General features: G+C 36.4%; 1 protein-coding gene across 1 annotated transcript; it reads right to left on the minus strand.

Moving 5' to 3' along the window:
* Positions 1-2,435: 2,435 nt before the first annotated feature.
* Positions 2,436-25,759, minus strand: LOC148949736 (elongation factor 1-delta). The gene is made up of 3 exons (XM_089093702.1): positions 25,613-25,759; positions 10,720-11,122; positions 2,436-2,780 (listed from the first exon to the last, which is right to left on the minus strand). Exons 1-3 carry the CDS (start codon positions 25,648-25,650, stop codon positions 2,493-2,495), a joined length of 729 nt encoding a protein of 242 aa, XP_088949828.1. The 5' UTR covers positions 25,651-25,759; the 3' UTR covers positions 2,436-2,492.
* Positions 25,760-26,074: the final 315 nt, after the last annotated feature.

Here is a 26,074-nt window from a genome sequence, read left to right on the forward strand (position 1 = left end):
TGTTAATGAATTTGTGAACGCTGTTGCTGTTTACAAGAGATTTCACGGAGGTAGACGAATGCTTGAATGTTAGTCCTTTGGAAACAGAAGTGACTCGGTATGTCTGAGAAACCTTCAACTGTTGCTTCAACTCTTGCGTCATGCGATGCAAGATTTTTCCGATGCATTCGAAGGCTTTCGACGATTTTTCAGACATTACCAGTGACTACCGCTTCTGCTGAGAGGAGCTTTAGCTGTCTTAAGCGATTAAAAACCTATCTGCGGAGCTCCACGGGCGAGGAGCGTCTTAACGGACTAGCTCACATGACCCTGAACCACGATATCCAGGTTGATGCTGACCAAGTTTTTGATCGATTTGCAGCCAAAAAGACCACCAGCTATTACTGTGAGAGGTTAGGTCATCTTTCGTTGCTCGTTTCTCTAAGTGCAGTTGATTCTGTTTTTTAAATTTTAATTATGCTTTATCCTCTGTAAACAATGTTAATATCAATACATTTCTTGCTTTCATGGCTGTTATAATAGGTAGACTGAGGCCCCACCCCTCCGAAACCAAATTCTGGGCAATTGTCTTTGATATAATATTATTTTTTATTTATTCGGTTCTCTAAAACAAGGGTCCCATAGGCAAATATAAGGAATAATGCACTTCTTTATTTTATATTTTCTAAATTCTGCCGCTTTGTGGCAGTTCCAAAACAACTACTCGCCCAAAATAAAAACTCTCACTGCTTCGAACTTTTTTTTTAATTCTGACTTTGTTGGCAAAATATTGTCATCCATTCTCAAACAAAAAAAGTCTACAACTAGATATACTCCTGACAAGTGTGTACTTTTAATTTCTTTACCTAGCTACCCCCCCCCCCCTACCTCCCGCCTGAAATCTTGCACTATGATAGATAATTTTCTTGCTCACATGACTGCTATAAAAAGGAAGACTGACGGCCCCCCCCCGAAACAAAATCCTGGATACGCCACTGACTGCAATCAAAACAAAATAATTTTGAAAAAAATTTTCAGAAAGCCTGAGCTTGTACAAGAGTTAAATATGGCTCCGACTGTTCCAAGGTCTATCCACCAAAAGTCCATCAACAATAATGAGTTCATCAAGGTTTTTCATCGCGAGTCATTGTTCAAACCTTACTTTGCTCCACTTATTGAAGAATTTGATCAAAGATTTTTGCGCCATCAGGAGGCATCTTTCAAAAAATCGGAAGGCTTTTGCCAGCTAACAGCGAGTCATTAAAAATTAATGAATTTGTGAACGCTGTTGCTGTTTACGAGGGATTTCACGGGGGTAGACGTGCGCTCGAATGTGAGTTAGTCCTTCCGAAACAGAAGTGGCTCGGAATGTCTGGGGAACCATCAACTGTTGCTTCGACTCTTGCGTCATGTGATGCAAAATTTTTCCCATGCATTTGAAGGCTTTTGACAATTTTTCAAACATTACCAGTGACTACTGCTTCTGCTGAGAGGAGCTTTAGATATCTTAAGCGATTAAAAACCTATCTGCGGAGCTCAACAGGCGAGGAGCGTCTGAACGGACTAGCTCACATGACCCTGAACCACGATATCCAGGTCGATACTGACCAAGTTTTTGATTGATTTGCAGCCAAAAAAGACTGGTGGCTGTTACTCTGAGAGGTTAGGTCGTCTTTTGTTGCTCGTTTCTCTAAGTGCAGGTGATTCTGTTTTTTAAACTTTAATTGTGCTTCATCCTCTGTAAACAATGTTAATATCAATACATTTCTTGCTTTCATGGCTGCTATATTAAGTAGACTGAGGCCCCCACCCCTCCGAAACAAAATTCTGGGCAATTGTCTTTGATATAAATATTATTTTTATTTATTTGGTTCTCTAAAACAAGGGTCCTATAGGCAAATATAAGGAATAATGCACTTCTTTTTTTTATATTTTCTAAATTCTGCTGCTTTGTGGCAGTTCTAAAACATCTACTCGCCCAAAATAGAAACTCTCACTGCTTCTAACTTTTTTTTTTAATTCTGACTTTGTTGGCAAAATTTTGTCATCCATTCTCAAACAAAAAAAGTCTACAACTAGAAATAATCAAGACAAGTGTGTACTTTTCATTTCTTTACATAGCTACCCCCCCCCAATACCCCCCGCCTGAAATCTTGCACTATGATAGATAATTTTCTTGCTCACATGACTGCTATAAAAAGGTAGACTGACGCCCCCCCCCCCCGGAACAAAATCCGGGCTACGCCCCGGGCAGAAACAAGTCATTGGTAGAACTACAGCCGGTACCACTTACGGCCCCATTCAAGGCGGGGGAGGGGCTGTGGGGAAATTAGGAGTATCATCCTTGAAAAGCCCTAGCTCAAAACCACTACTGAAACTCTATTGAGCTCTTTTTGTCTTGACCTTAGAGAACACAATAATTGCAAGAAATAGATTATTTGAGGAAAATAAACAAATAGAGCCATTTTCACATTTATTAATGAAATTAAGGCACAAGAAAGGAATGTATCAGTTTAGATCTTGTTGAAGGCGGCAATATCAACACTCTGTACATAATCCTCAAACGCCTCGATCTTCTCAACAAGTTCATCAACAGAAACTTTATCATCCTCAACAACACAGCTAATTTGTAGTTTCTTCACACCAAAGGCTACAGGTACCAATTTTGAAGCTCCCCAAACAAGACCATCCATAGAAATGGAGCGCACCTGTTTCTCCATAGCTCCCATATCGGTTTCATCATCCCAGGGCTTAATATCAAGAAGGATAGATGATTTGGCAATGACTGTCGGCTTATGTGACTAAAAAAACAACAACAAACTATTACTTACAAAAACAAAAATTGTGGAGCGTACATGAAATGCATTAAAAAGAATCGTGGTTTAGTACCAAATTCAAGGGCTTGCCCATAATTGAACGTTTGTTTACATAAGTTAATGAAAGCACAATTTTCAAAAGCTCATAAGTTCAATTTTAGAATATTTCTATGAAAGATTGGGATACAACTTACACTTCCCCCCTATCTTCCCTAGTAGAAGGTGCTACTTAAAACCAGTTTCAATGAATTCAAGAAAAATACTTGCCAAAGAAATCATAGACAAGTAAAAAAAGACATGTGTTTCTCTCTCTCTCTATCTCTCTCAAGTATATTAAAATTTTTACAAATTTAAGCAGTGACACAAAAATGTGAAGGAATACAAGCAAGTGAATCTAGCCAGAATCGCAGTCATTTTTACTCTATAACTCCATTGACTAGACACATTAGTTCTTTCGTTTTTAAGATAAATTTTAAAACAGTCAACTTAAAATAATTACTAGATTTTTTGGGTAGATTTAATATGGAAAACTAGAAAGACTTTGGCTTAAGTCTTTAAGCCAAGGTAATATATATATTTAAGGTAATATATATATATATATATATATATATGAGAAAGAGATGACTCATAAACCTAACTGAATTAGAACAGAGTAAAAGGAATGTCTCCTTTTGAATTGGGTTTTAACACATTTCTGATATTTATAACCAAATTTAACCTAACCAAACTCTTACCATCATAGCTTGTATAAGACTGAAAAAGAAAACTAACAAACCTAATTGAATTAGAGCAGAGAAAAAGGAATTTCGACATTCACTGGTGAATGTCGACACTAACCAGATTTCGGTACATCTTATTTCGAATAAGTATGCTGCTAGCTAACTTTTACAATGAGTAGCGTTCTAAGAGTCTTGTGAGCAACGCCACAATCTTGTTTTACCGTAAATGTCCAGCAGGAACTTCCGCCAACTCACCATTATTCAACGTATTAGGGCACACTATCGAAGTTGTCAAGCCTTTTACTTACCTTGGATCTGTCGTCTCGGATAACGGCTCAATTGAATTGGAAATCTAGTCGCGCATCGCGAAAGCTGCGTCTATTATGGCTCGATTATGCCGTTCCTTGTGGTCAAAGCCCAACATTAGCCGAAAAACAAAAATGCGGATCTACAACACGACCGTAATGCAATTCCTTCTCTACGATGCTGAAACTTGGCCGGCAGCTGCTTCTGTTCGTGATGCCATAGATGTGGCCGAAACAAACTTCCTAAGACGAATCGAAGGGATCAAGTGGTACGACTTCGTCTCAAACACCCGACTGCTGATAATTGGCCTGTTTTTTTAAGCATTCAGATCGTGGATCTTTCTCCTAAGACTAATGATTTTTATCTCTTCTTTGTTCCAAGATCTTACAAATCACAGATGTTATCAAAAACTGTGATGACTGCCACTTTTCTGTCATATTGAACAGTGATGAGCTACTCATCATTGTTCTCATACCGCTGATCAGAGCAGAATGATGAAAGACGTTTGCACAAAAGCGACCAAAGATGTAAGATCTTTGCCCAAAGATTTCACTTTTAAGCGTTTTCTGACAAAAAATGTAAGATCTAAGCACATTGATGAGTGAAAAAACAGGCCTACTAACGGATCAGACCCTCAACTCTCGTCAGCTCGCCATAAGAACTCTACGGTGGTTTGGCCACTTAAAGCGCATGCCAGAAAAAGCACCCGCCAGCATACTTTTCAATTTTGATATAAATAAGCAAACACAACAGCAACACTTTAAGAAATTTAAAAATAAATTTCTTGTGAATTATTGTCTCGATTTATCAGTAGTTGTACTGAACCAATCGTGCTCAAAATCCTCCTCAGGGCCAAACTGTGGTGTTTTCTTTTGTGGATGGTGCAGTTTTCCCCACAGTAGAGTGCAGACGGTCTTGTATCATAATATTATCTTTTCCTTTTTAGCTTAAAGCTTATTCCAATAGGCAATGCTAAGAACTCCCCCCCCCCCAAAAAAAAACCCCTCCGGATCCCACCCTAAATACTAATGAAATTGATCCGTTTTTGCTCCATCTTGGCTGGTCAAGCTCTCTATCACAAATCTCACATGAAAACTCAAATTCTGAGAATAGGACAATGATCGGTGTTGGAGCTTATGTCACCATAGATGATAATGGATTTCAAGAGGTCCTTTCTAGGAGCTAAAAAAAGAGGAAAAAAACATCCCCAATCAAAAGTATTTTCCCTCCCCTTGTCCAAGTTTCTCCTTCCCAAAACTTAGGCATTTACCTCAAAATTTCTCCTAATACCCCCTTTGAAATAACACAGATTACTACAATAAGGGTTGCAATTTTCAAAATCTTAAAATCAATGTTTTCTCTTAACATTCACCGTGATGGATCTTTGCTAATAGCTGTCCAAGATCAGAAATCAGCAGATATAATACTTAATCTAAAATTTCTTCTGAATACCCCATTTAACTCTTCTAAATAGAACCCAAAACAATCCCCAATAAAAATAGTAGCATATAATGTTCCCCTAGAAATACCAATTCAGGAGTTAAAAGAAGGGCTCTCAGATAGGCTGGTAACACAATCCCTGTACAAGATGTCACTCAACTGGGTAAACCCAACTCTAATGGATTAGAAACAAGTAGATATTTCCTATTTACACTGAAGGAAAAAATTAATACCCCAGAAAAGTTGTTCCTATTTGGGCAAATCAAACGGCACAAGGAAAACAAGCCAAAACCTATCCAGTGTCAGAAGTGTCTCAAACTGAGACACACAACAAACAAATGCAATTGAATTCTCCTAGCCTGTAGTAATTGTAAAGGCTCCCATCCTAAAGAGTTGACAACAAGCAACAACACTCAGCCTACATGTAACAATTGCAAAGGCCCACATGAATCCACCAATAAATCTCAATGCCCTACATATAAGAAAAGAGCACTAACACTCCAAATAGCAACAGAGAAGGCCATTCCATACCCTTTTGCAGCTATGGAAGCATATGCTGCCCAATCACACCAAATAAAAACCTATATTGAAATCAAATAAAACCCCCAAGTCAAACACTCCCAATGCATCAATTACCCCTTACAAAACACCATCCATTAAGCCCCCTAGCTCACATCGCTATCAAAAACAAACACCAAGCCAGCAAGCCTCCTTCCCTATTGAGATTAGGTTGGCCTGATACCCCCTCCCAAGGAGAAACAAATCAGAAACACTACCAGGAATTAGTCCCTTAGCTAACAAATTGGATGCACAACCAAAAATACAAACCCCAAGCATATGCTCATTCATTCTAAACTGCAATGCAGTTCAGGTCATGAATATACAACAACAACAGAAAACAAAAATCACTCCTGAATTGGCAAAAATCTACATCCCTAATCATATGCTCATTCAAGCAAAAAAAGATCTCGCCTTACTATTAACAAAGCTGAACATTGATACACAGTCATGAAAAATAAATCAACAACACAACACATATCAATACTCCAGTGGAACGTAAGATCACTTACAGAAAATAAGTTAAATGAATTAATATCTTTTATTAATAATAATTCCATCAACATTGCTTGCCTCCAGAAAACTCATTTAACCCAAAATCAACAAATTAAGTCTCTGGGATACACTATCCTGAAAAAGGATAGATCATCAGAGAGAAAAGGAGGCGGAGTAGCTTTAATAGTTAAAAATAATATAAAATTCTGTAGCATCAACTTTCCAGATTTTGTAAATGATGTTGATGCAATTGGCATCAGTGTTTGGCTGAATAATACAAAAACTTACATAATAAGCTTTTATAACCCTAATGGCCAAACTACAGATGCCATGGATTTCTTCAGCTATATAAATAATTCTAATATGCTGAAAAATATCATTATTTGTGGAGACTTTAATTCCCACAGGCTTTTGTGGGGGGGGGGGGGGGGGGTAAACCAGCAAATAAAGCTGGTAAGATCATTGAGCGTATGATTTAAAAAAAAAATGAATTAGCTGTTGCAACCCCTTCAAACCTGAAAACAAATTTAAACCCCAAAAGTGGCAGTTTCTCTACAATTGACCTACAAATTGTGTCTTTAAATGTTTTGAATAAAAATTATATAAATAAAATTGATAGTCTATGTACTGACCACTTTGCCATAGTTTGCTCCCTAAATGAACCTGCTGAAACCCTATCACATACCTCCAATATATCAACACTAAAGCAAATTGGCCTATGTTCCAAAATAAGCTACACGATGATATTACAAGTTTCACCCAAAATTCATGCATTTCAAACGCAACAGCTGACACACGTGCTGAAGTTTTGGCATCTTTACTAATAAATACAGCTCATCATGCTATCCCCAGGACAACACACAGGAAAACCTTCCCTAAACATATTCCCAAAGCATGGTGGACAAATGAGTGCCAAAATAAATGGAGAACAAAAAAGACAGCTAGGAGAACATTCTTAAAAAAAACCATCACCTACTACATATTAAAAAAAATTACAAGCAGAATGTAATCTAAAAAGGACCATAATAAATGCTAAATATAACTACTGGAATAATTTTGCAAATAATCTCTCCAGAGAAACACATGAGCCAATTATACATAAAGTCATAAGCCACATCTGTGGGAAAAAGACTTCCCCCAACCAACTCCTGTATGAGCTTATACATAATAATACCCATTATGACAATGATAATGAAAAAGCTAAGCTATTTGCCACTCTTTTTATTAATAAGCTAACATCAAATAATTGTAGCAAAATGCCCCCAATTCCTATGAACCCAAGTTACCCAACCTCGCCCAGGATCCGAGTATATAACCAGGCCATTTTCAATCCAGGAAATGAATAATGAAATACATCATATTAGGACCAAGACTAGCGGCAGCTATGACAATATACACCCTACATGGATAAATAATCTCACCTCTTCATAAAAACAGCAAATTCTAAATTGTTTTAATCATTCTTAGGTTTCACGTATACTTCACAATATCTGAAAATATTCATCCCTCCTACCAGTCCTATAGAAAAATAAACCCAAAAGTAACCCTGATTTTAAAGGATTCATAATCGTTACTCCTGTGATCGGGAAAATAATGGAGAAAATAATATATTACCGACTCATCTGGTTTGTTGAAAAAAATAATATAATCCCTCACACTCAAACTGGCTTCAGGAAACACCATTCCTCAACAGATGCTTTCATATTCTCAACAAATGTAATAAATGAATCATTCTAAAAAAATAACATCCTAGTTGCAGCTTTCCTAGATTTTGAAGAGGCATATGACAATGTGAACCACCAAATCCTTTTAATTAAATTTGCAAACCTTGGACTACCCCCCCAAGCTAGTATCTTTTATAAAATCTTTCATAGAATTGCGAAGTTTCATCGTTTGTGTAGGTTCAGCCTCTTCACCCCAAAAGACAATAACCAAAGGCCTTCCTCAGGGAGCAGTCCTCAGCTGCCTCCTCTTTGTCCTATATCTCTGGGACATGAACCTCCCCCATACGAATCTACAATATGCTGATGATCTGGTACTATGGTCATCTGGCAACACCTTTGAGATTGCACAGTCAAAGCTGCAAAAGTCACTCTTCCAATTTGAAAAATTCTCTCAACATTCAGATTTACCCATTGCACCTTCCAAGTCAAAAATAATCCAATTTCACCGAAAGCGAAATCATGTTAATGCAAAACTAACTCTAAATGGAACAACTATTCCAGAAGATAATCATATTATCTACCTAGGTCTCATGCTTGACCAAAAACTTAATTTCCACCTCCACATTTCAAACACAATAAAAAAATGCTTTAGAAAAACAATTATACTAAAAAGATTTTTTTCCACAACCTGGCGATGTAAGGAGAAAACCTTACTCCAGTTTTATAAATCACATATAAGACACCATATTGACTATGGGCTCATCGTCTATGGCGCATGTGCAAAGACCCAGATGCAAAAAATTGAAACAATACAAAACGATATAATACGTCTCAGGAAACCCACAAGCACCAAGTTCCTGCTTATGGAGAGCGAATTAATAACAATAAGGGAGAGATGTAGCTTTCTTTTAATAAAACATCTTACAAAAATTGAATCAAATAGCTCACACCCCCTTCATAATTGGTTAAGAAATCCAACCATGTATAGAGGCATTGCAGAGAGTATGCCAATATTCAGAAGAAGTTCCCTGTACCCGCAAAGTCTGTTGCACCTACTTTCCCCCAATTACCTCCATGGAATTGGGCAATCCCCATAATAAATACTGATTTCTCAAAGTGGACTAAAGATTTAACCCCTATTACTTTTCTCCAGGAAAAATTTGGTGAACTTAATACAATCACTTATAAGAACTATTCCCAAATGTTTGTTGATGGGCCCAAAATGAATGAGAAGGTAGCAAGTGGTGCCTTCCTTACTGACCTAATCACCGTAATGGGTGAGAGATTGAATAATAGTGTATCTATAATGTCTGCAGAGTTAAATGTCATAATCATGGCATTAGAACACCTTATGGAAAATAAACCCTTGATTGCTAATTCAAATAATATTATAGTTTATTCTGACTCTTTATCAAGCCTTGAGTTACTGTCTTCAGCTCCTCAGTATAAGCTGGATATTGACACTTATCATTGTCTTAGTATTATAGATAATCTTGCTCCAAGTGGTATAAGAACTTATTTTCAGTATATTCGTAGCCACAGTGGTATAAGTGGTAACCATCAGATCGATGAAATAACAAAAATGCTATAAATATTGACCAGCTAAGTGGGAGACCAATTCCCATTAGAGATGTCTACCGATGGGGACTATCAGGTATTAGTTTAATAAGAATAATCCTACTCTTTCCCCCCTTCCCAATAAGTACTTTTCTAAAATTTATCACAGGATTTGTTCTGGAACATATGGACTAGACTTTCTTGCATTCTCAAATCAGTTTCCTAATTCAAGTGGTTCAGTTCCCCTGTCCCCTCTTTGCAGGTATTGCATTATGAATAATGAAACAATTGACCACGGCCTATGTGAATGTAATATGCTGACGTCTGCACAGCATACTTTGCATTGTAAACTGTTAAAGTGCTTCAAACACCACAAAATCTCACTATCAGCCAAGAGCCTAGCCGACTATACCTGCACACAGAGCACAGAAATCGATATCTATCATCTTATATTTGAACTCCTTGAGTCGAAAGATCTACTGAAAGATATATGAGAATATCTAATAAATAAGAGACAACCAAGCCAGTAGCTCTGTAGCCCACAGAGTGAAGCAAAAGGAAAAGGGTTAAATAGTATCAACTGAAAAGCCCGCCTGCTGGGAAATAGAAGAAGAAGAATCTCCCTCAACATGGCTGGAAGCGCCCCCTGGAAGACCCCGGTTCAGATAGAGGGACGGCCTTACCCAGTACTTCTCCATGATCGGTACTGATCTCCAAGAAGTAGTCCTGCTTGTGCAGGACAGTTCGGAATGGAGGCAAAGAGTTTCATCTCTCTCTACGCTGGACCACCAACAGGAGCCTTTAAGTCAAGTAAGTCAAACGCAGTAAGCTTTGCAAAGCTTGCTAAACAAATGTGGTAACTTGTGTTCTAAAGGTAAAATTACAGTTAAAAGATAAGGACAATTGGGGTCCTTACTTGAAAAACAGCTCCAAATATAGATTTTACTCAATCCAAGTTAAAATGAAAACATATTGGGTAAAATTTTAATTAACACATAGTTTAATTTTTCACTGTCTTATTCATTTTTTCACAAAGACACATTTTCACAAGTTTTGCCTGTTACTGTACATTTCATTTCTTTTGAATTAAAAATAAGAAAGCTGTGGTCTTTATTAAATTAACTTGTCCTGTCAAACATCTACTATTAAGCCTGAAATACTTTAGATTTTTATCTGAGAGCTAACCTTTTTTGCCTGATAAGCAGCAATTCTTTCAGCCTTAACTTTCTCAGCCTCTTCACTTTCTTCATCAGATCCAAATAAATCTACATCATCATCTTCTTCTTCCTTTTGAGGAGGTACTGCTGGTGGTGCTTGTGTTGGTTTAGCACCTGTTGTCTTTCCTTCCAAGGTTTCTATTCTTTGTCGAAGACCAAGTAAAAGACCTTGTAGCCCATCAACAAGTTTTTTCAGCTCCTTGTTTTCATTGCTTAAAGTTTCAACTTTATTGCTAAGAGCAACAGCAGATTCAAGCTGCTTCAATGTATTTGAAGGCAAGGCACCTGACAATGTTTCAACTACAGCTGTAGGTTTCGGCTTATATGTACCAGCCAAATGTTCTTGAAATGTCCTTTCAGCGTCTTCATAACTGAAAGCAAAAACATGTTTTTTAAAGAGAAAAATGACAACTTTGCAAAGTAAATATGAAGGCATATTGGAGATCAATACATCTAGAACCTCATCTGCAAATAGGCATAGTAAATAAGATCCACGTCTTAACAACCAGGGATCTAGAGGATAATTTTTGTAACCCAGGACTTCCAAATCTGGATTTTCGAGAGCATACATCTGATATCCCAATTCTTCTCCAAAATTTAGAAAAAATTCTCCTTTTCAAGGAAAATACTGGTGTATGATACTTACCAATGGAAAAAATCTTTGTTTAGTACAGAAGGCTACATCACAAAAAAAATTTGGCACATAATTGAAGATGGTAGAATTATTCACAAAATTGTTATAAAAAACACAAAAAAAAAACACCAGAAATGTCACACAAAGAGTGTGACATTATGTTAAGAACATAAATCTTGGGCCAGAGGTTTAAGATAAATAAAAGAAGTATCCAATTTGTTCCTTTTCTTCAAAGAAATTCCTTATTACTTTGCCTATCAACCTTCAAGTCCTCGGGACCAAAGGACAATTATCATCAGAGCTTCTTGCAAAAAAGGAAAGAAATTAACAAGATTCCATCTAAATAATCACAAAAAAAAGAAAGAAAGCAGACACAAATACTAATATAATTGTTACACTGAATGAAATTCTTTGGCATAAAATTTCAGCAACATCAACAACAGCTAGGGGAGGCTGGGGCTGAACTCTTGTTTCTCTGAATTCTTGTCAATCCAGAATCTTGTAAAGTTGCACTATCTACTTTCTCTTTAATGCTCTTAATACAGACTGGCTTCTCTGTCACATTGTGAGGGGGAGGGGATTAATCCAGACACCTTTTTTTCGAGTTGAACTAGATGGTGTCTGAATCTATCCTGCATGGGCAAGAGTAGATGATTGTTTTATTTCTTTGTTTACGACCATGAGTCTAAAATTTTAAATGATTTTAATATTAAATCTCAATTCATGAATTAGTTTCCATATTCAGTAAGTAAATAGACTGATTGTGAAAAATGCCAATTTGGCCACTTTCAATTTTACCAAGACAATGTCTACTAAATAAAATAAGGGGCAAAATATAGCTTGTGGATTTCAGCAGCATGTTCAATCTTCTCTTATGTTCTCTTCTTCTTCTTGTTCTCTGTTCTTCTTTTTTTATTTCTTTGGATATAACTGTTTTACACGAAAGACGGATGGGGACTGCGGACCACAACAGGAAAATCTAAGAGAAGCAGTCTGAGCACTTTTAGAAAGGAGGATGTCAATCAGAGCAGCTGCAGCGCGCTTCAAAATAAAAAAAGCTCCCTTTACAAATATCTGAAAAAAGCAAAAAATGGCTTAAACTGTAATGAAGATACACCTGAAGCAAACATTGATGCAGCAATCACAAAAGCAGAGAACTGTATAGAGCACTATTTAGCAGGTCTTTTCTAACAAACAATAAAGGAACCTGTGCGACTATCTTGTCACTGCACCAAGAATGAATCACTGTCTTGCTTCAAATGATGTCAAAAAAGCTGCCCTTTTAATATACTTTTGCAAATGAAATTGAAGTCCCACCATCTTGGACACAACAAAACAGTATATCAAAAGACTGGCTTACTGTTTTTTTTTTTTTAAAGAAACTAGCTTTGTGCACCTGAGCCCATTAGCCAAGCCATGGCAAGTGGCTTCAACAAATTAGTTGTTTCAGTTGTTTTTTTTATCTTATGGCTGACTCGGGACTTTTGGAAATCATAAGTCAAGTATATGCACCTAACACTGGGCGAAGTATGTTACAAGGCGAAGCTGTCTCTTATGCTGTGCAAGGTCATGGTCTGATGGAGGTAGCCCTTTATGCGAACCTTTTATCATCAGAACTGAATAGCAGAGTATTTGATGGCAATTACATGTTACCAGAACCCCTTGTAAAGGCAAAACAGGCGTACGAGTTGCTCCTTGGAGGAGGTACCATTGATGAAGCGCAGGTGTCAGAAGCAGCAAAGCTTAAATGTAAAATAATTCATAGTGTAAAAGAAAGATTATCCAAGTCAAAAACTACCTGTCTTTGGTTTCAGTATCTGAACCTACTTGGAATCTTGAGAAAAAAAAACCCTGAGAGCTTAACAACTTTTCAGTTGAGGAAAGATAACCCAGAGCATTGCAGAATGTTACAGGAATACCTATTCATTCAGAGGACTAACAACTACTGGACAGCACTTTCTCTTGATCTGGTGACCACACAAATGTTGATGAAAGGTATGAAAACGAGTGGCAGTCTGACGAGAGGTAGAGGCATGGCTGAATTGTAGCAGACAATTTGGACACCTGCTATGCCTACTTTGGTTCTCGTGAACGGACTTTTGCAGATCCTGACTGGCCTTGAAGAGCTGACTATTGAAAACCACACAGAAGCAATATCATCGTGAAGAGTTAGAAATCTGGTGGATATAGAAGACAGTTCAATACATTGAGCCCCTAGAACTCTTCAGGCAGGACTCACAGCTGTTGAACATGATTAGTGGTGTCCACACTAATCATCTTTTAAAGTAAACGATGTAAAATCTGTGGAAGAAAAGATTCTGAAGGACATGAAAGCAAAAGAAATTAACAAACAAGTTTTCATAAGAATGGATAAAGCTGTAACTATGACTGAGAAGTCATCTGTGGTGATAGATAGCATGAGAGAAATGGTCAAACCAGCTCTAATCTTTTAACGTCAAGCCTCAGTGGTTAGTACCAGTGGTTCTGAATTGAAAAAGGTTCTGCTGTTTGAGCACTGTACTTTTCCACCATCGCTCTTTAGTTCGTTCGACGTGATAAGGACAACTGACAAAGCCTCTCTAGCAAATGCACTGATGAAAATCTAGGGGCTCGGTGGTCCAGTGACAGTTCCAACCTTCCAGAGTTTTGGAAGGTGGCTGGCTAGTACACAAAATACCATGGACTGTTTGGTTCACATACCCTAAGGTAGCAGAATCTTATGTAGGTTATGTCAAAAGACATTTTGGCCAGGTAATGGTAGTCTTTTACTCTTACACTGACACACCAACAACAAAAGATTGCACACAGCTGAACAGAACCAAAGTTTTGTTGCGTCCAATGACTGAATTCTTTCCTAAAATGATTGTCAAAAGTAAGGAGGAACTTTTGAGAAGCCTAAAAAATAAATAATGCTTCATTGACTTACTTACTGAGAAGTTGGCGAACTCAGGATGCAAAGTTGTACAGGCTCAGGATGTCACTGATGTCTTAGTTGTACAAACTACAGTCAGTTGTGCTGAAACTTTGTCAACTCCTTTGATTTAGAATGATACTGACCTACTAATAGTTGTGATAAGGTCGTGTTAGGTGATATCTTAGCTCCAGCGTTCGTCACTAAAAACCCCATGTATAACTGCTAAGTTTGTGTGTATTTCTTCTTTTTTTTTCGGTTATTGCTCAGTTTTTCCTTTTTTGTATGACGAGTTTTCAAATAAATAAATAATAATAATAATAATACACTACTTTATTTAACATGAAATGATGCTGTAGTTGCAGAAATCCGTCAAATAATGATCTGCACACTTCACCCATCCGTCCCCCCATTCCATGAAGGTGAAAATTGATACCCTGATACAGAAAACTGGATTTCTGACGTTGTGTTCGGATTTGTCATGCTTGATAGGAAACAACTATTTAAACTCAAAAAATTTATAAACACAAAAATCAATCCCCCGTCATTTTCCCCCTTCAAGGGCAAATTTGGGTCACTTGTGTAAGAGGGACTTTGGTGGATTTTTTTTCTGAAGTAATTCAGCTGGTTTTTCTGAACATTTTGGTGTAGGAAAAAATTCTCTTGCAATTTCCCCAAGGTCAAACTGTATTTTTACTCCACTAATTCCTTTTATTGAGAATGTGTTGATAAAGTGGTTTTTACTCCAAGAAAACTTAAATGAATGCCACTTTAAATGAACAATCAAACATTGTTTATGCTCAGAATAAGCCAAGAGAGATATGCAACCATTTTGGTGGGACACCTTCGGATTTTTTGGATCTATTCATGCACACTATACAGAAATGCTATATTCAGTGATGAAATGACCCAAGCAATCATAAAGGGCCAATTCTCAAAGACTGAATTTATATGAGCAATTACTGATAGTGTGGAGAAGAGAACTTGCAGCTTTTAAAGCCCGAGATGTATTTTTTCCAAACTTTAGCCAAGTATCAAAGGTTATACCAAGTTCCAAACTGAATAATTAGATAGAATATTATAACCTCATTATGTATTAACAGTAAAATTGTTACAGTTAAGACATTCATTGTGTAAAACAGTACACCTTGAAGCATTGCTTGATACAAAATGCCAACTAGAATAGCAGTCTAAATCACATTGATCCTATTCCCTTTGTGAACTAACTACTTTAGCAACAAAACTCTTATCAACAAAGAAATGTTTTAACATAATTAGTATAGATACTTTTGGGTTAATTCAAGTTTCATTTTTTTTTTCAGAGACACTGGTGTTGCTGGTTTGTAAGGAGGGTCAATAGTGCGACTCTGTAAGCTCAGTCAGAGTTGACACAGCTCTAAATGGATACCTGGAGAAATCAGGGGGTAAAACAAGGGAAGTGTCAGATGATTCGCCCCCAAGCATGCATTGTACTCCGAGGCAAAGACATCAAATCAGGAGTTCAGTACCTGTAAAATACAGACCTCCCCCTCTTCACTTTGAAAAAGAAGCAGCTATCAGAGACTTCAGAAGTAAACTGCAAGCCACTCCTTGACCTTTACCACAAAATTGCCACAGCTGCTTGAGAAAATGTCACTTCCCCTCACCCTGGTGTGAAGCCACGATAATCCCCCTGCATAAGAAAGGCTCTAAAGCTGTCTGCGACAACTACCACCCAATAAGTCTTACCAGCCACGCAGCATAAATCCTCACAAGAGTCATGCTCCGGCGTATACGAGCCATTTCCTCGATGGTCATTCCGGAATACCAAGCCGGCTTCCGACCTAATAGATCAACAATTAATCAGATATTCATTGTTCGGCAGATCATGGAAAAGTATAGCAAACTTGGCCGCAATATCAATCAACTTTTCATAGACTTTAAACAAGCTTTTGATCGGATATGGAGAGAAGGTCTATGGCACATCCTTCTTCACTTTGGCATCCCATCCAACCTGATCTCGCTAATCAAAGACATGTATAAGAAGTTCAGAAGCCGCGTCATGACTGGAGAAGGACTTATCAAGAGCTTCAAAACCTCTACCGGAGTACTTCAAGGTTGCCTAATATTACCAGAGCTGTTCAATCTCTTCGTATCTGCAGCCCTTTCACTCACAGACAACCCACCCGGCGCCCTTGTAGGAGGAGTGGTGATAGAAAAACTAGCATATGTTGATGACATAGACCTAATAGCCGAGTCCCTTCAAGATCGACAATCTCAGGCTAACAGCGTTCACTCGTCCACCAACCTCTTCGGGATGGCCATCAACACCTCAAAAACGAAAGTCATGCGCTGCTCATGCAAGTTCGATTCACAGGTAAATCTCAGCTTTCAGCTTGGTGAAGATACCATTGAGGGGGTGGAAGGCTTCACCTACCTTGGGAGCTTACTTACTTCTGATAACAACCAGCTCAAAGATATCAAGAGACGCCTGACACTTGCAAACTCCAGTTTTAAAGATCTGATGCCCATCTTGAGGAATAAGAACTTAACAACAACTCTCATAATGACTCTTCTGCTCCCTCATTATTCCGATCGCCATCTATGCCTGTAAATCCTGGACGCTTAAAACAGACAATCAACGCCACCTAGCTGCCTTTGAAACCACATCCCTACAACGCATCGCTGGTATCACCTACCACGACAGAATCTCCAACTCCAAGCTTCTCCATAATCTGAAAGTCAAATTTACAATACTGGACAAAATAAAACTACAACAACTCAAATGGCTTGGACATACCCAACGCATGGCTTGCACTCGTCTCCCAAAGATGACCTTCGATGGACGAGTACATAGTTCTCGCCCCAGAGGTCGCCCTCGGAAGAGATGGAAAGAAAACTTCTCACCCTACACCCTGCCACAACTCCTCCACCTGGCCGACAAAAGAAGGACCTGCAGGAGGCATATCAATGAACTGCTTAAAGAAGAGGCCCCAAAACGACCTTCAAGGACAGATGGGACATAAGTCAGTAAGTCAAAATGCAGACCCTGTGAAGAATTTTTTTTTTTAAGTTAGGTATAAAATGGTTGAAATTCTGGGAAAAATCAATGGAATAATAAATTCAAAATGATAAGTCCTGGAAAAGCAGAATAAAAGATTAATCTATAACAGACTTGAACATGAAAAATTTATTAATAAAACGTAATTACAACCCAAGCCAATTGAGAGCAGAGCTTGATAGGCCAGCTTAATGCATATCTAAATGGAAAGAAACATCAGCTAACACTAATAACTTCAGAAAGAAGAAAAAAAATAAACAAGATTTGTCCCCAGACTGTTATCATATCTAATTCACTGAGTTCCTTAAGTTACAATATTTTTCATATATTTCCCGAGGTTTTGGAATCCCTCCCCCCTAAATTCCTGCACATATACCTGGGTCCACCAATTGGGGGGGGGGGGGCCTGTAGTCTCATTACAATGTCCCTGTTGCCTGGCAAAGAAAGCTTCATTTCCACTTAGTGTTGTAAAATTACCAAAAAATAAAACTTGGTAAGTAAAATAGTAAAATATGGTACTCCGTAGGAAATCTAGGGTAAAACTGGTATTTTAGAGATGCCCTGTAGCTACAAGACCAGCTGAACTTTTCTTTTTAAGCATCACTTTCAGATTTTTATGAAATATTTTGATGATTCTGATTTACTGGGCTTAAAAAGGGCAATGCCCCTTCATCTAAAGTTTTTTTTTCTTCATCAATATAATTAATAGTTTAGTTTATCCCTGTAGTAATCTTGTGCCTAGGGTAATACCTCAGCACTTGGACAGTGCCTGATTTTGGATAATTTTGTAAAAAAAAAAATCATATTAGCAATTTTCTTTCTATATTTAAAACCTCAAAAATTTTATCCTAACAACCTTGAACATTTAAACAGTCTTGCATATTCAGCTACATTTCTCATATTATATGCATGTTATTTAAAATTTATTTATAAAAGCACCAAATACAAGTAAAAAAGTGGTTTGTAACTCTTTGATGACTTTGATTAACTAAGTACTGGATCATAATAGCAGAACATTCAGTCATTAAGACTGTCTTCAACAGGATCTGCTGGCAAATCTGGCTGCTCTCCTTCAGATTCTGATGACTGCGCCTGCTCCAAAGCCCCCCTCTCCCCAACAAAAGTCAGGATATGGCCCTGAGGATTATTTATTAATTCCTACCTCCAACCATCCCTTGTCTCCCCCTTAGAACTAATTCTGTATTTATCTGAAGACTGTTTAATAACAACTGCTACAACACAAGGGCTGTTAAACTAGAACAATAATTTCTTATAGACACTATAGTTAATAACAACACATTTTATAGGAATTGGTTGAAAAGCAGGCTAAATCTTAGAAAAGGACAATGGAGCTTTAGATTCCCAATTCATTGAGCCTCCTCCAAAATTTATTCAACCATCCCTTCACATGAAAACCCCCTGAAAAAAATAATAAATGAACAAATATTAATATTTTGAACCCTTGTGGGTCTTTACTATAGGCAATGCTATATGATTGCCTCTGACTTCAACAGGAGAGTAGAAAATTCACTGTCCCTTCTAATGAAGATCCGGATTTAACCAGGGAGAAATGGGGGATTTATGTGGGGAGGGGGAATTCTCAATACAGTGGAAGGTAATTGTCGGCTCCTGTGGAATGACAGCATGAACACAAGATTTCTCTGGGATGTGAAAATTTAAACCTGTGAAAAAATTAGGATATTAATTCTGCTTTGGCCCTCCACATCATTTAAAATCCAGATCGTTTATTTCTTTGTTACAAGGCAACATTAATATTTGAAGCAAATGGCCTCCCACATTCTTTTATGAAGAAAGTTGAAACAAAAACAATCCATAAATAGAGACCTTGGTTTAAATAGAGATACTAGAGATATTCATATAAACCTAATCTACAATAACTTAAAACTAAAGGATTCAGATAACATTTTTCATGAAAATTAGGTTATTGGGGTATTAGGATTGGGGTTGCAATTAGCAATAAGGAAAAAAACTAAAGAGAGATGGGCCAAACATTTTGTGAATTTGCTTAACCAAGATAGAGTTGTAGGAAAAGATATGGAGGAAAATGAAAAAGTTTGTGATACCTTGGATGTGAAGGAAGATTTGTTTTGTGAGGAGAAATTAGCAACAGTACTAAAAGGATTAAAGAATAATAAGGCTACAGGTGCTGATAAGGTGGTAAATGAGTTTCTTACATATGGTGGCTCTGAGTTTAGAAATAAGTTACTGAAGATTATGAATATAATTTTTGAAAAAGGGGAAGTACCTAACGATTTCAGAAAAGCTTAATTAGGCCACTTTATAAGAAAGGTGATAAAAGTGAGTGTGGTATTTATCGAGGCATTAGTCTGGTCTATGTAGGTAGCAAATTACTTAGTAATATGATACTTTTTAGACTGAGAGATGCCGTAGACAAACTTTTAAGAGAAGAGCAGTGCAGTTTTAGAAAAGGTAGAGGATGTGTCAACCAAATTATCACTCTTGGGCTAATAATTGAGAAGTGATATGATTTTGTTTTGTGTATAGTGGTATTTCCCAGTTTAAAAGCGCATCTGTCTGATTTCAATCTCTTGTTATCAGAACAATAAAGTATATTATAATACAGGTAATTATAATTTTGAAATGGTGAAATAGTAGCTGAAATAAAATTATATTAGTGCTATGAGCTGTTAAAGACAGAAAGGGCTACAAGCTGGGTTGATCTCTTACAAACAAGAGAAGATAATAAAATTAAATAGCCTAGTTCTATGAGCTGTTAAAGACAGAAAGGGCTACAAGCTGGGTTAATCTCTGACAAACAAGAGAAAATAATAGCAAATAGCAAATTTCAGGATCCTATACAGGGAGAATGAGTGGAGGTAGGTACTTCAAAATACCTTCCTGGGATATACTTTAGCCTATAGACCTATCCTTGAAAAATTCATTTTACTAACCTAACCCCTTTCCAAGATAACCAAAAGTAGCTAAAGCAGAATTTTACCAAATTTGTCAATGATTGGGATATGTTGCTCTAAATTTAAGATCCTGTCAAAGATTAACCCTATTAGACACAAGATTTTAATGGGTGGCCAAAGTCATGCTCTGCTGTAGAATATCCCCATATTTAAAATTGTGTGCTGTGTGGGCTATGAATAAAATAGCCTATTCTTGCTTGCCTAATCACATAGACTACTTGTTTGGAACATTTTAACACATTCAGAGGCATGCCAATCCAATTTTTGAGTGATATAATCAAGATTTTACAACACTTTAGCTGTTAAAAAGGCCAACCAGTGTTACCAACACCTCAAAACAAAATGTACCACAAATTGCATGAAAAATGTAACAAAGACAAAAAAAATTGTACCATATCCAAAATTTTTTTTGGCGCTGGTGATCATAAAGCACTATTGGTGACGTAAAGTACTATCTATGAAAATTTTACACAAGACATTTTCATTCACTTTCTCTCTCCATTTCTTTGTTTTTCTTTCTCTTCTAATATAGTACATCACTCCTGACTGTGTGAAATTGTTCGGAGCAACATATATTATTACAGAAACATTTTACTACAGGCCAACAAAAGTCGTTTTGGCCATTTATGACCATTTATAGCACAGCTTGAAATTGATCCCAATGACAATTTTAATACAAATCATGGGCTAAAATTGCATTTTAACCTTGTATTCTTAAAGCATATTGCTGAAAAGCAGTTGCTGAGACCTGATTTTCCATTTAATAGTTTGCATAAAATTCCCCTTTTCCCTTTTATGAAGATCTTGATAGAAGGGAGGATTGTTCCTGTAGCCCTCCCTAATATAAGCTACCGCCTACAAACAATACCAGAAAAAAATTCTTTGAGACTGATTAAAGAAATGACTTTGGGGGTTATGGTCTGGTGTAACATGTACTGGAGATTTTAATGTTGAAACAATATTTTTCTCCAAAATGCCTTTAAAAGATACTCCACTCACTTTGTAAGGTTAAGTTTGATATATCCCCACAAATGGCACAATAGAAGCCATGTCCTTCACTATTTTTTAAATTACCTTAAATAATCTTTTATTTTTAAACTGGAACTGGCTTTGTAAACTTTGAGTTATCTGAGGTTCCAACTAATCTATATTACAAAAGCTAAACATTCGAAAAGATTAAAAACACAACATTAAACATCACTATCTGAGTCAGAAGCCATGGCAGCACTTACAGTTGCAGATTTTCTGTACCCTTTTCCAGTCGTTAGAAGTACCTAACGATTTTAGGAAAACCTTAATTAAGCCACTTTATAAGAAAGGTGATAAAAGTGAGTGTGGTAATTATTGAGGCATTAGTCTTTTCTCTGTAGGTAGTGAATTACTTGGTAATATGATACTTTTGAAACTGAGAGATGCCATAGACAAAGTTTTAAGAGAAGAACAATGGAGTTATAGAAAAGGTAGAGGATGTGTCAACCAAATTTTCACTATTAGGCCAATAATTGAGAAGTGCCTGAGTTTTCAAACACCTTTGGTCCTCAGTTTTATAGATTATGAGCAAGTGTTCAATTCTGTTGACAGAAGAGCTTTAGTAAAGGTCTTATGCTTGTATGGTATACCAGATAAATACATAAAAGTGATTAGTGCTATGTACAAGAATAACACTGCTGCAGTTAAGGTAGGAAATGAGGTTGGCAGCTGGTTTTGTATATAATAGCTGGGTTGTGTTCTGTCCCCCTTTATATGGATTATTTTGATGAACTTTGTCTTAAGGAGCACAGGAAAGGCAATCGGAGATCACAGAATCAAATGGGGAGGAAAGTCTCCTGGACTTTCCATATCCTGGAGACATTTTGAGGTTAAATTTTGAAAATTTTCTGATCCTCTTGAAAAGAGTTTTTAAATATGAGTTTTTTATGATTTAGCCAACGGGCTTCAATAAAAACCTCACATTATCTTTTTGTCATCAATGCTGGTCTTCAAAATTCAGAAATTTCACAAATACAGGTACCAAAGGAGAACTTCACTGGTCAGGGGATAAAATTGTTTTTTAATTACAATAGCAATTTTTTAATTACAATAGCATTCTCAAAAGCAACCGAATATCTAAGAAACGGGATTTCTATACCACAGACATTTCACAAAAATTGCCTTCTTATGCTGATTTCAAATATATAAATTTCAATAAGTTTAGTTTTACCCATCAAAGGTTAGAAGCAAGAAAAAGTTTTCCTGATTTTTGAAAAAAGGGAGAAACGCCCCCTAAAAGTCAAGTGATCTTAATGAAAATCACACCCTCAGATTCAGCGTATCAGAGAACCCCATTGTTAAGGTTTCAAGCTTCTATCTGCAAAGATGTGAAATTTTGTATTTTTTGCCAGAAGTAAGATCACAGATGCATGTTTATTATTTTTTTCTTGCAGGGGTGATTGTATCAAAACAGTGGTCCTAGAATATTGAGAAAGGGCTAATTCAAATGAAAAGTTCTAGTGCCTTTTTTAAGTGACCAAAAATTAGAGGGCAGCTAGGCCCCTCCCATGCACCTTTTTCCCAAAATCGTCTGATCAAAATTTTGAGATAGGCATTTTGTTCATCATAGTTAAAAGGCCCAATAAACATCCGTTCGGGTATAACATGACCCCCCCCCCCCCACAGCCCCAGGGGATAGGTCTTTAGGTTATAAATTTGCCCATTGTTTGGTATAGTGTTTGTTATTGAGATGTATGCATACATTTTTGGGGGGGGGGGGGGGGGACATATTTTCTGTTGGGAGGTTTTCCAAGGGTAAATTTTCTATGGAGAGGAAAGTTTCCAGGGAGTGAAATTTTCAGGGGATATAATCCACTGGGGGAATGTGCCAGAATTCTTATACAAAGTTTTTTTTTATGTCCTGCTTTCTCTTTTCTGTCTCAATTTTATGTGTAGAGTGGTTAAGAGTAATTGTCCAGGGTAAATTTTCACTGGGATTGAATTGTCTAGAGGATATTTCCATGGGAAGTGGGTTTCTCCATGAAGGTGGGGCCAGATTTCCTGGCATTATTTAAAAACAATCAGAAATAACAAAAAAGTCTTTTCAACTGAAAGTAAGGAGTAATATCAAAACTTAAAAAGACAGAAATTATTACGTATATAAAGGGGGTTACCCCCCCCCTCAACACCTCACTCTTTACAATAAAGTTTGAATTTTGTTCCAATTCTTTAAGAATGACTCCCGAAAGACAAGGGCTGTTTAATTAGAACAATAGGCTAAGACACGTTTTTAAGATTACTAAAAAACTTGAGTGTAAATAGCAAGGTGTTGAGAAGGGGGTAACCCCTTTTACATACGTAATAATTTCTGTTTGTTTTAAGTTTTATACAAGTAAAATGAATCATTTTATGCAATTCTCAAAAAAAGATAACTTTCACTGCTTTCAAAGTTTGGTAACTACAAGTTTTTTGCATATTATGAAGTGATAACCATTCCTTAACATGTTTTCTTCTCAATATTCCCAATTTTAGGCTTCTATTATATATATATATATATATATATATATATATATATATATATATATATATATATATATATATATATATATATATATATATATATATATATGAAATAAAATAGGATGAATGTATAATAGTCTATAAAGAAATTTGGGCTATATATTTGCACATTAGGGGGGGGGGGGGGGGTAAAGCATAGCATATATTAAATACGTAACCTACCCTAGCCTAAGTACCTCCCCCCCCTAAACCCCAAAAAAACAACAGTTTAAATATTATAAACACAATGAAAGCCATGCTTTGCATTGAATTTCTCTATAGTGGTCTCTTGCAGTACACCTGTCTGGCATTTTTTTGTGACTTGTTTCTTTGCACAATATTTTATGTGATATATAACAATATAGGTATTCCTTTGTTATACCTACTCTTTTATATAGGCTATGTCAAACAGTAGACATAAAAAAAAACCCATTTTTACAGGACTATTCAAGACACCACAGTAGAGAAATACAATGTATAGCAAGGTTTTAATTGCTTCAAGATATTTAAAGTGTTGTTTTTGGGGTTGTAGGGGGGGGGGGGGAACCTAAGTTAGGTTACAAATTTAATATATGCTATGCTTTGCCCCCCCCCCCTAATGTGCAAATATATAGCCCAAATTTGTCTGTAAACTAACATATATTCATCCTATTTTATTTCATTAGCATTAACCAAACTAGCAGTATATAAAAGAGTAGGTAGCCTATAACAAAGGAGTGCTACAATATAGGCAATGTACATATATATATATATATATATATATATATATATATATATATATATATATATATATATATATATATATATATATATATATATATATATATATATATATATATATATATGTAGTTGAGGTAGATTGGGTAAAGTTCTAGGAAATCATATTTTTGATTTATGAATAAATTTAATACACAATTCGGTGCCTTTTTTTATGCTTATTATTAATATAAGTATTTCCATTGGAAATGAATTTCAGCCCCCCCCCCTATAGAGGTCCAGTCAGGGGTCGGTTAGGTATAGCCGATATAGGAAGGGAGGGGCTGAAATTTATTTCCGATAGAAATGCTTATTATATTCATAATCAGCATAAAAAAAGGCATCAAATGGTGTATTCACTTTAGTCCTAACTCAATAATATGATTTCATAGAACTTTACCCTAGATTGACCTTATTTTAAATTTATTCTTACTTTTAATTTCTCTCAGCAGGCTCCTTTTTCCTTAATAAAAATTTTCAAACTGAGGAGATTCACCTTGGGTGGTTGGTGTTTGTTTTTATTCCACTAGATTCCCAACCATCACAAATCCAAGTGTAATTATAGCTTCATTTTCAATCAGTAAGACTTGATGTTGATAGGCTTTACAGAAAGATGTTTTTGTCAACCTTTGGCCACTGAAAGTGAAGTGTCTGTTTACAAAAAAAGGAAAATAGGTGACTGCTTGTCTGTCCCTTATCTTGACTATGCTGAACAGATCAGGGTAAAATAAAATATTTGCACATCAAAGAATAGCCTACAGACATAAGTACAAAATACTGAATTGTACCACATTGTACCATAATTTTGTAAAATGTACCATATTTTATGGGATTATGCTAAATTGTACCAGTAGAGGTGAAATGTACCAAAATGGTACAATTGTACCACATTTGGCATCACTAAGGCCAACTAGGCTACTGGGGTATCACCATAATAAAAAAAGTGAATGAAAATGGCAAAAATATCTAGGCTATTGACTAAGGGTCAGTAGCCTATGGTAGATCTATGTGGAGTTCGATATAAAATAGACGTCTTACTAGAATTTTTCTTGATGGAAGAAGCTATCTCCTCTCATTTTGATTAGATATAAGCTTATTCTACTTAGATTAATTAAGAAACACGTCCCCAAAAATATCGCTGCTGTTGTTAAACATCAAAATATTTTAAGCCTATTTCAAAATTGCTGAAAAAGATAGCGCCAAAGTCATTTTATGAGCCAGATAACAGCCTTATTCGTTTCATAAATATCCGATTTTCTTCTTCTAGTCTGGATAGTGAGGTAAAAAAAAAGTGTCAAAATGATATCTATTGTCTATCAACTTTGTGAAATAAAACCCTGTTTCCACCTTCCTTTAAAAATGTGATAATAACCATTTAGCTAGCTATTGGGTTTCCAAAATCTTGTTGAAAATTGGCACCAACAATTAAGTCATTTACTTATTAGAATTTTTTTTAGCGATAATCGTTGATGAATTTAGATTGGGGAATTCAAAAAACAA

Source organism: Artemia sp. Qi Xiang Cuo, chromosome 8 (assembly GCF_049724085.1).
Source record: "Artemia sp. Qi Xiang Cuo chromosome 8, ASM4972408v1, whole genome shotgun sequence".
Classification (NCBI taxonomy): Eukaryota; Metazoa; Arthropoda; class Branchiopoda; order Anostraca; family Artemiidae; genus Artemia; species Artemia sp. Qi Xiang Cuo.

Coding starts and splice junctions, on each gene's coding strand:
- LOC148949736 (XM_089093702.1), bottom strand. CDS start 25,650: ATGAGAGGAGATAGCTTCTTCCATCAAGAAAAATTCTA. Junction 11,123..25,612: donor TTCCATCAAGAAAAATTCTA/GTAAGACGTCTA, acceptor TTTTGCTTTCAG/TTATGAAGACGCTGAAAGGA. Junction 2,781..10,719: donor CTGCTTATCAGGCAAAAAAG/GTTAGCTCTCAG, acceptor TTGTTTTTTTAG/TCACATAAGCCGACAGTCAT.